Source organism: Vigna angularis, chromosome 1 (assembly GCF_016808095.1).
Source record: "Vigna angularis cultivar LongXiaoDou No.4 chromosome 1, ASM1680809v1, whole genome shotgun sequence".
NCBI classification, from domain to species: Eukaryota; Viridiplantae; Streptophyta; class Magnoliopsida; order Fabales; family Fabaceae; genus Vigna; species Vigna angularis.
This window is the reverse complement of record NC_068970.1, coordinates 35,109,053-35,121,926: the sequence shown is the minus strand read 5'-3', so window position 1 is coordinate 35,121,926 and position 12,874 is coordinate 35,109,053. Positions and strand designations below refer to the sequence as shown.

The 12,874-nt window shown below is 37.0% G+C and overlaps 1 protein-coding gene and 1 non-coding gene across 2 annotated transcripts; both read right to left on the bottom strand.

Moving 5' to 3' along the window:
• Positions 1-404: 404 nt before the first annotated feature.
• LOC108321434 (glutathione S-transferase U17) lies at positions 405-1,421 on the bottom strand. The gene is made up of 2 exons (XM_017553180.2): positions 1,026-1,421; positions 405-895 (listed from the first exon to the last, which is right to left on the bottom strand). Exons 1-2 carry the CDS (start codon positions 1,341-1,343, stop codon positions 518-520), a joined length of 696 nt encoding a protein of 231 aa, XP_017408669.1. The 5' UTR covers positions 1,344-1,421; the 3' UTR covers positions 405-517.
• Positions 1,422-11,008: 9,587 nt separating this feature from the next.
• TRNAG-GCC (transfer RNA glycine (anticodon GCC)) lies at positions 11,009-11,079 on the bottom strand. The gene has a single exon. It is a non-coding gene; the product is annotated as a tRNA-Gly (tRNA).
• Between the last annotated feature and the right edge of the window lie 1,795 nt (positions 11,080-12,874).

Sequence of the window (12,874 nt, the reverse complement as noted above, 5' to 3'; positions counted from 1 at the left end):
AAGGTCACAAAATAATTTTTACCTCCTCTAAACATGGTTTGTTTCATATCAGCTAGATCAGTATGAATTAACCCTAACAATTTAGTTTGACGTTCTACAAAAAAACATGTTTTCTTTGTTATTTTAGATTCTACACATATATCGCATTTACTACTCTGTTTGTCATGCATATTAATTAATCCTAGTTGTTTTAATTTCATAACATAGGAAGAATTCAGATGTCCTAATCTAGCATGTCATATATCATATGAGTCAATAATATAAGTAGAAGAAGATGATTCATTAATATTTTCAGAACCAAAATTTTGGACAAAAATAAGGACCTACCGAGACATTAAACCAAAAATTTACATTATTTTCAACCCAAAATTCTGAAGTAAAGAGAGCAGAAAGACACATTTAACTGCAACAGAACCCAAAGTAAATGAGTTTTATTTTTCCACACAATTCATCATACAAGCGAAATGCATCATCAGCACAAACATCTCCCACTACCCAATCCTAGTTCTTGCCAATCCTAGTTCTTGCCAATTGCAGCTCTCCATTTGATCTGAAGAGACTTGGAAATCTCAACAAGCTTATCAGTCTCAGGTATAAGCCCCTTGACAGCAGGGTCAGCAGCAAATCTCTCAGCCCATTTCACCAAAGCAGGAGCCTTTGCTTCAACCAGCAGTTTCCTTTCATATCTATGTTCTATCACACTGAGCCATCCCAGGAAGCACCCAAAAGCAATGTCAAGGAATCCAATCCTGTCTCCTGCAAAAAATGGCTTTCCTTTGCTGCATTTCCAGAAAGCACCCTCCATCCTTTCAAGTACTTCTTCCAACACCTCAAAGTATGGCTTCCTTTCCTCCTCTCCTTCAACCGTCATAATGCTTTTCATGGATGGAAACCACTGCAGCATATCCACAAAATAGTAAAATCAAATCAAACTAATTTCATCTTTTAACAATTTGAAAGAAAATTATACTTGCTGAACAATTAGTTACAAACATGGAAACAGAAGGGGAAAGAAAGAGCTTTACTTTATCATCTACGTAAGCAGCCCAGAAGCGAGCAAGAGCTCTATCGTGAGGATCGGAGGAGAGGATAGGAGGATCAGTGGACCATGTTTCATCTATGTATTGAACTATGACCAAAGATTCAGAGATGGGTCTGCCATGGTGGAGGAGAACTGGGACTTTGCCATAGACAGGGTTGGATTGAAGAAGAAGGTCGCTTTTGGGGTTCAACGTTTCTTCAAAGTGCTCATGTTCAAGGGCTTTGATGTTCAGGGCAATCTTCACTCGCATAGCATAAGGACTCGACCATTTTCCAATCACCTTTAACTCACTCTTCGCCATCGATATTCAACAAGATAACTGTGTATCTCCATATATGGATATTCTCTCTTTTGATGGATACACATGTATGTTGACTAAAACTAAAAAAAATAAAAATAACAATATAGCCTTAGGATTAGAAAAAATACTAAAAGGGATAATAAGAGAATTAACAAGTTCTAAATAGTTAGTTTTAAAAAAATTTCTAATAACTTGATTTTTTTTAACACTCTTCTCCCAGTATTAAATAGTTATTATTTAAAGAAAACAAAAGTGAAGACGTTGCCGGCTGAGTTGCACATGTGACTTCCAGTTTTTTTACCAATAAACAATAATTTACTGATGCGGATGTCTACCGTATATTTAGTTTTCTTCGGCCTTGTTTTTGTTCCTGTACAACTTAAATTATATTTTTTAATTTTTTTTAAATTTAAACATATTTTATAAAACAATTTAAATTTAAGCATTCTTCTTTTTTAATAAAGAAGCCTATGTGCTTCCAAAAACTAATAATGGTAATTGTATAAGGATTAACTAAGTTTTAAATATATAGTAAATTTATTTAGTTTTAATTGAATTTTTATTTAATTTTTGTTTTATTGAGTTTTTAAAATATTTTCTCCTCTCCAACTTGTTTATTCTTTCTTTAATTTTTTAATTCTTCAATAAATTCTTTTTGAAGAGAGAACGAGCATGTTAACTGTGTGGTAGATAAAAATAAAAAATAGGTTTAATTGCTTGCATTTTCCACAGTTTGGCTGCAACGTGTCAAGTCAGTTCATCTTTTTAAAAAAGTTTCAATTACGTCCAAACTTGGTTTAAAAGTGTCAATTTTGTCCAAACGTATGTAAAATTTGCTTCAATCAAGTCCCTTCCGTTAAATCCACATAAACGGACGTTAATTTTTTTTTCTCTCTCCGTTTATGTGGATTTAACGGAAGGGACTTGATTGAAGCAAATTTTACATACGTTTGGACAAAATTGACACTTTTAAATCAAGTTTGGACGTAATTGAAACTTTTTTAAAAAGATGGACTAACTTGACACGTTGCAGCCAAACTGTGGACAATGCAAGCAATTAAACCTAAAAAATATTTAGATAAAAATAAAAAATATTGTAAATTTTGGCTAAAATATTTGTTTAATAAGTGATCAATTCAAATATTAAAAATTTATGATATACTTAAAATTTAATTAAGCATAAATGTAACATCCCAAAATATAGTAATTACCATAGATTAGAATTAATTACAATTAATAGTTAAAACATGCAGTCTTACACTAAACACAAAAATTCCAAAACCGAACGTTCTACGAAACAGAGGTAAAAATACCATACAGCAGTATTTCAAAATTTAAAGACGAACGGTTTTACAAACTTTAACCGAACGTCCAAAAGCTAACAGCAAGGATAAAAACTACAATTTAACGAGCGCTCTAGGGCTCGGCTTTAACCTCTACTTCAACCAGATTGGCGTCCTCCAAATTTTCTTCTTCCAGCGCTTCTTCAAGCAACGCCTCTCCGTCTGCTCACATCCACACGGATGATCATTGCATAGACAAGACGAACGTTCATGGACGAACGACAACACAAGGAAAACAACAAAGGGTAAGCTTATTGAATTTAATTCACAAGTAATTCATACGCATAACATTTCAACATTCATAAAAATATCACAACACATATAATCAGTTCAAACTCTCATAAGACAGACCGTCCGGACTGTATGAATCCATGTACCTACAGGCGTTCGTGCACCCGGGTGATGTGATAACTGTACACATTCAACAGCTGCCACCCGAGGTTAGCCCTATCAGTCCAAAGTACTCAGTAGGACTAGGACCTCCTGCCATTCCCACACATGACCTACTCCCCTCTAATTGAGGACGAGCACTCACGGAATATCAGGATGAACTGCCATCAGTAAATTTACCATGGTCATACTACACAACTTCTCATATTCAAATCATAGAGACGTCCCTCCTTGGAACGCTCGTTAAAATTCCATAATCATAGTTTCATCTCATACATGATTCGCACATTTTATAATTCCCTTTAAATCACATTTTCATTCTTAGTTCCACTTTCATAAAAAGACGAGCGTTCAGCCCCCTTCATAATGAGGACGAACGTTAATATGATACCGAGAGACACTCGTTTCTGATAGAAGGAAAACGAACGTCTTCCAAGGACGTACGTTGTGACCACTTGAATCAATTATATGGACTGACTCTAGAGTGATTCAACTGATACTTAAAATAATTTAAATTCAAGGACTTTAGATTGAATTCAAATGAATAAAGACATCATAAGACTTTTAGATATTGAAACAGATACGAATTTATAAAAGGTATTAACCGCCAGTCAATGATCGAGCGCGGTAGCGGATATAAATTTACTGTTTGGACGAACGCTATTTAATTTTATGGACGAACGCTATTTGTTAATTACGGAAAGAACGGACGTTCGGTATAGAGCCGAGCGCTACTTATCATTTACACTTTTAGGACGAGCGTTCGGTATAAGACCGAGCGCTACTAGGACGTACGCTCTGGGTCGAGACCCATCGCTGAGGCAAAGTATTAATAGAAAGGGAAAATTGTATAAGATATTCATAGTGAAGGGAAGTATTTAAGAATGACTAAGTATATAAGATGGTATTTATCTAAGCTTCTCACTTTCTCGCTTAATACTCAGAGTATCTCCGTTTGGCCGAACGCTCAAACGTAAGACTAATAGAAGAGGGCGTTCGTCCTAACACAGTATTCTTTCCAAATGAAAGAATTCTGTTTTCAAGTAAAGTACAAAATACCGAACGGTCAAAGACCGTTCGATAACGAACGTTCATTTTCATAGTATTTCATATTTTCAGTCTCAATTACAGTAACTCATTTTTCAGTATAAACTTTCATACATTTAACTACTCATATCATAGCACATCTCCTAATTTTCATATATCATCACATCATCCAGATCATACATCAAAATCCAAAAACACACATTTCATACTTTATAATTTCATACAATTCATACGACACAACACATACACATGAATTAAACTTAATAAGCTTCCCTTACCTGGTTCAGCAGTGAACGCCCTAAGCGAATGCTTTTTAACTTGCCCAAATACAGTTTCCTACCCTCAACGTGCTTCTCAAGTGTTTCACTAAATCTAACCACAAGAAACGTAGAAGAACTTAGCTTATACTCTAACATGCAGCTGTATCAGGGTTCGCGTGCAACTCAGAAAAGGGTATTTAGAGTTTGAAAACTTACCGGTCACAGAACTCTAAAACGTTCGGTTCCAGTGAAAGCTCACGACGCCGTGAATGGTCCTACGGTTTCTGAAATGGGATCGGAGGATATGATGATGAGTTATCTTAGAGAGAAGATGAAGGAGTTTTAGAGAGAAGGAGGAGAAGAAGAAAAGCCAGAGTTTCGTGAGGGAGAAGGTGAATGCAGGGAATGAGGGGAAGTGTTTTCAGAGAAATCATTTTCCCTTCCCACGCAGGACGAACGTCCATTCTCCTGATGCCACTTGTTCTCCACTATCTATTTTCAAATGTTCCAGTCGTGACACTTGGCAGATGCATGCAGAGTGAGTGTGAGTGTGTTTTGACGTGGCACGGTGCAATTAATGATGATCAGAGCGTGGGATTTGGGTGCGTTTCTTAATACAAATTCTGGACAGGATTTTAGAGCATTAATGACATGATTTGACAGGTGGCAGTGGTTTAAATTTTCGAGACCTTACAATAAATAATATACACTTTTCCCGGACAGTGTGCGGTTTGCTAAGGAGGTGGAGTTCCTTCAATTGGTACAAGGTGGTATGTCCGTCTCGGAGTACACCAACAAATTCAAGCACCTGGTCCGTTTTAACACCATGGCTACGAGTGAAGAATGACAATGCAGAAAGTTCGAGAACGGACTGAGAAGTGACTTGAAAGTACTGATTTCCAGTCTGTGTATTAGATCCTTCCCTGCTATGGTTGAGAGAGCAAAGGTACTGGAGAAGAACGTTGTTGAGGCCGAGCAACAGAAGAAGCAGCAAGTGAGTAGGGGGCCGGTTTTGTCCAGAAATACTGCGAACGTGAGAAGACCCCCGTACGTTCGTCCAACTCAAACATCTGGCGGATCACAAGCCTTGGTCACTGTCGGCCAATCTGGATAGCCGAGGAGCTTGACGTGTTATCAGTGTGGAGGACCACACTATCGTTGGGCTTGTCCTCAGTTGACTGGGGGAAAATATTGCAACAAGTGCAGAAGGAGCGGACACTCAGATCAGGAGTGTAATATGGGAGGACGAGCGGCACTAAGGCCGCCGAACGCTGGAAGATCGCAGCAAGGAAGAGGTGGACGAGCGCAAGCAGTGGGGAGAGTGTATGCAATTACTGGTATTTAGAGTTTGAAAAAGGTATTTAGAGTTTGAAAAAGGTATTTAGAGTTTGAAAACTTACCGGTCACAGAACTCTAAAACGTTCGGTTCCAGTGAAAGCTCACGACGCCGTGAATGGTCCTACGGTTTCTGAAATGGGATCGGAGGATATGATGATGAGTTATCTTAGAGAGAAGATGAAAGAGTTTTAGAGAGAAGGAGGAGAAGAAGAAAAGCCAGAGTTTCGTGAGGGAGAAGGTGAATGCATGGAATGAGGGGAAGTGTTTTCAGAGAAATCATTTTCCCTTCCCACGTAGGACAAACGTCCATTCTCCTGATGCCACTTGTTCTCCACTATCTATTTTCAAATGTTCCAGTCGTGACACTTGGCAGATGCATGCAGAGTGAGTGTGAGTGTGTTTTGACGTGGCACGGTGCAATTAATGATGATCAGAGCGTGGGATTTGGGTGCGTTTCTTAATACAAATTCTGGACAGGATTTTAGAGCATTAATGACATGATTTGACAGGTGGCAGTGGTTTAAATTTTCGAGACCTTACAATAAATAATATACACTTTTCTTTTTCATGCAAAAACAATTCATAAGAACTCTTGAAAAGGCCTATATTGTTTCTTTTGACCCTTTATATGTTATGACAAGCGTGTGTTGCATCTTTTTCTACATGTCTAGCATATCTATTGTAGCACGATTAGGCATAACAAAAATATATGCACTTGCATATTAATATATATATATATATATATATATATATATATATATATATATATATATATATATATATATATATATATATATATAAAAGTATTTTAATTACTTATTTTTTAGCAAAACATATGTAAATAGTATGGTATTTACTTCACAAATTTGTTACCATTATCTATCTATTTTTAGTAACTTTGATTTGGATATTTAAAAAGAAATCAAGTGACCCAAATAAAGTTAGTAGTAAAAGAAACATTAACAATTAAACAATTATTTACAATTTGTTTTTATGTACTTATAATTTTTTTTTATTAGACTCGTGAAATTGAATTATTTATTTAAAAGGTTATTAATTTTTAAAATTTATATTATGTGATTTAATTTATTTGACATTAACTTTTTATGTGAAATAAATGTACTTTTACTAATATTTGATTATGCAATTTTATTTGAATTTTATTTTAAGAAAAAAAATCGAGCTTATATAAAAAATTATTTGTGAGTAGTCTTATTTAAAATAAATAATAAATGTAAATATAAAATAATTATTCCATATTTTTTCAAGAATACCTAATACCAATGGAGCAAGTAACATGACATATTCTTTAAGGTTGGCACCCACCCAACCCTTCTTCGTTAGTAAGCACAGCTCAATGAAAATAAGTATTCTCTATTTTCAGTACTCATAATCTATCTATTCATGACAAATTATATTTTAGTTTTGTTCTAATTAAAAATGTGCCTCTTATTTTGTTAAGAACTGTTTCGGGTATAAGGTGGAAGTTTTTTACTCAAAGTATTTCAAGTTGTCTTGAAGACCGGACAGACTTTTTAGTGGTCTTTCATCCTCCAAGCTATTGTTCGTTCTCCCTCCTTCTTGTCGAAATCGTGCGGATGAATATCTGTCAAAGGCACTCCGACGCTCAAGTTAGTAATCTAACTGATCGGTTAGTTGAGCAAGTAATGCATATAATGTGCATATCGTGTCTTTAAAGTCATACCTGGGACCTTTATTTATACTAGTTGGTGATGGGCCTTTACCTTTCGCTAGCCTAATGACAGCCCAATCATACCTTAATCCGCATTAGGGGCTTAATGAGTCATTACTAGTGAGCATGGCCTAGGGGGACGACCATGGGAAGACGGAGGATGACCTGGGAGGTCGGTCTGGGAGGACAACCATGGGAGGACCGTACGCGAGGACGACCGTATGGGAGGACCGTACGGTACACAAGCCCCCAAGCCCGGACATGATGTTATTCTACGAAGGGGTTTTGTACATGCCTTCCTGATAGGGACGGGTTCTCTGGTTGGTTTTTGTTTCTGTCCTCTCTATTCGTTGATCACGATGGGTGGTTGAAAAACGGGTCTTGCCTTTGTCGGCTGAGCTGGATACGCTACTGATCCTTCAATTAGACTAGCTGAAATTCCTTTGGTGAAGATCCACGGTCGCTGACCTTCGGTGAGGCCGACCGGGATTCCTTTGATGAAGATCCACGGTCGCCAACCTTCGGTGAGGTCTGCCGGGATTCCTTTGATGAAGATCCACGATCGCCGACCTTCTATGAGGTCAGATCGAGATTCCTTTGGTGAAGATCCACGATCGCCGACCTTTGGTGAGGTCGGTCGGGATTCCTTTGATGAAGATCCACGGTCGCCAACCTTCGGTGAGGTCGACCGGGATTCCTTTAAGGTATGCTCGAACAGTTGTGGCTGAACACTAGAGGTCAAATTTAGCTAAGAGGTTGAGGTTGAATACGTATTTGTGAGGCCATGGGCGGCCGAGAGGTTGAGGCCAAGGTATGACCGAACGATGGAGGCTGAACACTTCAGGCCAAATCTGGCTAAGTACGTGAGGTCGAATGGTCGAGTAGTTGAGGCTGGATGACCGGATGATGGATGCCAATTTGGCTAAGTACCTATGAGGCCGAATAGCCAAGTAGTTGAGGCCGGATGGCCGAATGCTGGATGCCAAATTTGGCTAAGTCCATGTGAGACCGAATGGCCGGTAGCTTGAGGCCGAATGGCCGGATGCTAGTTGCCAAATTTGGCTAAGTACCTGTAAGGTCGGATGGCCGAGAAGTTGAGGCCAGATGGCCAGATGCTGGATGCCAATAGCTTGAGGTTGAGTGGCCGAATGCTGGATGCCAAATTTGACTAAGTCCCTATGAGGTCGAATGACCGAGCAGTTGGGGCCGAATGTTGGATGCCAAATTTGGCTAAGTATCTATGAGGCCAGATGGCCGAGTAGTTAAGGCCGGATGGCCGGATGCTAGATGCCAAATTTGGCTAAGTCCTTGTGAGTCTAGATGGCTGATAGCTTGAGGCGGAATGGGCGGATGCTAGATTCCAATATTGACTAAGTCCTTGTGAGGCCGGAAGGCCGAGAGCTTCAGGCCGAATGACCGGATGCAAAATGCCAAATTTGGCTAAGTCCCTGTGAGGCCGGATGTCCGACCTGTTGAGGCCGGATGGCCGGATGCTCGATGCCAAATTTGGCTAAGCACCTATGAGGCCACATGGACGAGCAGTTAGGGCCGGATGACCAGATGCTGAATGCCAAATTTGGCTAAGTACCTATGAGGCCAGATGGCCGAGCAATTAGGACCAGATGGGCGAATGCTGGATGCCAAATTTGGGTAAGTCCTTGTGAGGCCGGATGGCCGAGCTATACAGGCCGGGTTGCCGGCTACTCGATGCCAAATTTGGCTAAGTACCTATGAGGCCAGATGGCCGAGAAGTTGGGGCCGGATGTTGAATGCCAAATTTGGCTAAGTACCTGTGAGGCCAGATGGCCGAGCAATTGGGGCCGGATGGGCGGATGCCGGATGCCAAATTTGGCTAAGTCCCTGTTAGGCCGGATGACCGAGAGCTTGAGGTCGAATGGTCGAATGCTGAATGCCAAATTTGGCTAAGTACTTGTGAGGCCAGATGGCCGAGCAGTTGGGGCCAGATGGTCGGATGTTGGATGCCAAATTTGGCTAAGTACTTGTGAGGTCAGATGGCCGAGCAGTTGAGGCTGGATGACCGGATGCAAAATTTAGTTAAGTACTTGTTATAATGGTTGAATGGTTGACGTCCTTTAAAGCACCACTCACTGGTTCCTTATGGCTATAATGGGGGATACTTGGTCGGCCCCACAGTGGGCGCCAAAATGTTTCGAGTATAAGGTTGAAGTCCATTACTCAAAGCACTCCAGGTTGTCTTGAAGACCGGACGGGCTCCCTAGTGGTTTTCCATCCTCCAAGTTGTTGTTCGTTCTCCTTCCTTCTTGTTGAAAATGTGCGGGTGGATACTTGTCAAAATTACTCTGACGCTCAAGTTAGTAATCTAATCGATTGGTTAGCTAAGCAAGTAATGCATGTAATGTGCATCGTGTCCTTAAAGTCATATCTGAAATCTTTATTTATACTAGTTGGTAATGAGTCTTTACCTTTTGCTGACCTAATGATGGCCCAATTACACTTTAATCTGTATTAGGAGCTTAATAAGTCATTATTAGTGGGCATGACCTAAAGGGATGACCATGGGAGGACGTCCTGGGAAGACGAAAGATGACCAGAGAAGACAGTCTAAGAAGGACCGTACGCGAGGATGACCGTATGGGAGGACTGACGTATGGAAGGACGATCGTATGGGAGGACGACAGTATGGGAGAATCGTATGGTAGAAGAACCAAAACCTAGTTCTGATACGAATTGAAATAACATATATTTAGTTTTAGTCTAGAAGAAATGAATTCAATAAAGTTATATCACATTCTTTGTAACCTGATAAACTTTTTAGCAAACAAGTAAAACAATACTACAATTTATATGGGTTACCCATAACTATTGAGTTGCATTTTATTCTCTTTTAGGAAACTTCTTAAAGAGTTTTATTAAATAAAACTTAATTGGAAATTGGATACGCAAACCATTCATGATTATCTTTTTTCAATTTCCTCCTAATACTAAAAAAAATCAAGTATTTTTAGTTGTTACTTTTGATTAAAAGTACATTTAAGTTAAAAGGTAAATAAAATTACTCTTAAAGAGAGATTGTAGCATAATTTTCTGATTCACAAAATGAAAATATAAAGATTTAACGTTCTCCACAAAAACAAATTAAGCACAAAGTTAAAGCATTATATATCTTCTGTTACTTTTGTTTTTGTGTGTTTGAAGGACTAAGAGATGTGCTTTACTTAGAATGTAAAGAGAATTATTTTCAGAAAGATTGTATCATAGATTAATGACTTCACAACAAAATAAAATGTAATTTCCATAAAAAAAACTAATTACACCCAAACATAAAACATTATATATTTTATAATTATTTTAGTAATGTGTGTTTGAAAGATGATAAGATTGTCTTTTATATAAGTTTTCAAAAAAAATATTTATTAATTATGTACTTTTGTAATAACATCTTTTATGTTTAATAAGGTAATATAATCATTGTGTCCTTTAGAACTATTTATATATAGATAAAGTTTTCACATAAAGTCAAACATAAGGAAATGTATAGAATATTTGACAAAATGCATATCATCCCAAAAAGTAGTATTTATACAATGACATTGATAAAAAAACTAAAGGCAATGCACCAGCCGGGAATCGAACCCGGGTCTGTACCGTGGCAGGGTACTATTCTACCACTAGACCACTGGTGCTGTTATTTTAGTATTTAACAATTTGAAGATATAATTCAATGTCAAATTTTTGACAGCCTCAGGATTCTTCCTTGTATATGGAATAACATATATTTGACTTTATGCTTAAAACCCTCCATTGTATATGGAATAACGCAACACTCAAAGAAACAAGAAACGAAGACATTATTCTTTATTATTCAAATTTCATTATATCTTTCCAAAATAAAAATAAAAATTTCAGAAGATATCATCTTGAAATGAATTAAATCTTTTATGGAAAGAACTGTAGACAAACACTAGCATCATTACCATTGTAAATTTCGTATAATGAAACTTATTTTCAGAGTAAATTGTCGAAGAGAGTTTATAATTAATTTTGGAATGATCTTTCTATAATGATGAGATTCCATGGATACTAACCAATCGTGTTTCTATTTCGGCCAAAGTACATGTTAGAACATAAATAAAAGATAAATAATGTATTTTCATTTTTTTTTAACTTTTAGTAGTTATTATTGTTACCTAGGGAGTTAATCATTCTTTTCCTTTGTACATCGTTCTCTCAATTTTTGGTTCAAAAGTTTTAAATCCCCACTTACACTTTTAGTTAAATCAAGTTTTAAGTTTTACAAATTTAACTTACACTTTTGGTTAAATCAAGTTTTCATTTTTAAAAATTATTCAATTAAGTATTTAGTATAATACAAATAATATTAAAAACATGCCATATGTTAGTTTTTAATTTTTTTTCATATGACAAATACAATGTCACATAATAGTGATAATGTTATATGGTAATATTATTGTCATGTAATAATATTAATGTTTTGTATTAATTTAGTCTTAATATATTTTTTATATAATTAAATCATAATATATGTTTTTATTATTAAATTTAATTTAAATTCTTTTTTAAATAAATTAGTATTATCTTTCTCAAAATTGAACTAAATTTATTATTGGTATAAAAATTATATTAATATTTATATTAAAATTGACTTCTTAACATATTAAATAAAAATAATAAATGTTAGTATGATACATCACACATATTAAAAACTTAACTTACATGGTTAAATCAAGTTTTCATTTTTAAAAATTATTCAATTAAATTTTTAGTATTATTAAAATAAGGCCTAAAAGCCTTAAAGTTGAAGCCCAGTCCACAAAACCTAAAGGAGATAAAGTATCTCTTGATAAAATTACTACCTCGAGACAGTCTGTGTTAGCAAAGAGAGAGAAAGAATGAAAACGTCTTCTGGAAGCTTGGAGAGGAAGAGCATGAAGCTCTCTTACGGTGAGCGTCCATGGCTACTGGAAGTTGGAAGAGAAGCAGATCGAGAAAGATGCTCCAGGGAAGGTAAGAAACAAACTCAAACTTTTCATTTCTATAAATGTATTTAATATTCTTGTTACAAGAGAAGAAAGAAGAACCCTATGTATATATAGGGTTCTGGTGAGGAAGGAAAAGAGAGCGGGATTCATAAATGTCCCTAACAGAAAAACAAACCAGAACCTAAAATACAAAAATACCTAGAAAACAGAAACTTTAATAGCCCCTCAAGCTGGATGGTGAATGTTCACCAATCCGAGCATGGGAATGATGGATCTAAAACGTGTGCGGTGAAGAAACTTGGTGAAAACATCAGCGAGTTGTTCTTGGGAAGAAGACGCAAAAGCTTAGCTTGAATCTTCTCCCTCACCACATGGCAATCCAGCTCGATGTGCTTGGTTCGCTCATGGAAACTCTGGTTGTGAGTGATGTGCCTGGCGAAGTTGTTGTCACAATAGAGGACAGCAGTTGCAGTAGGTT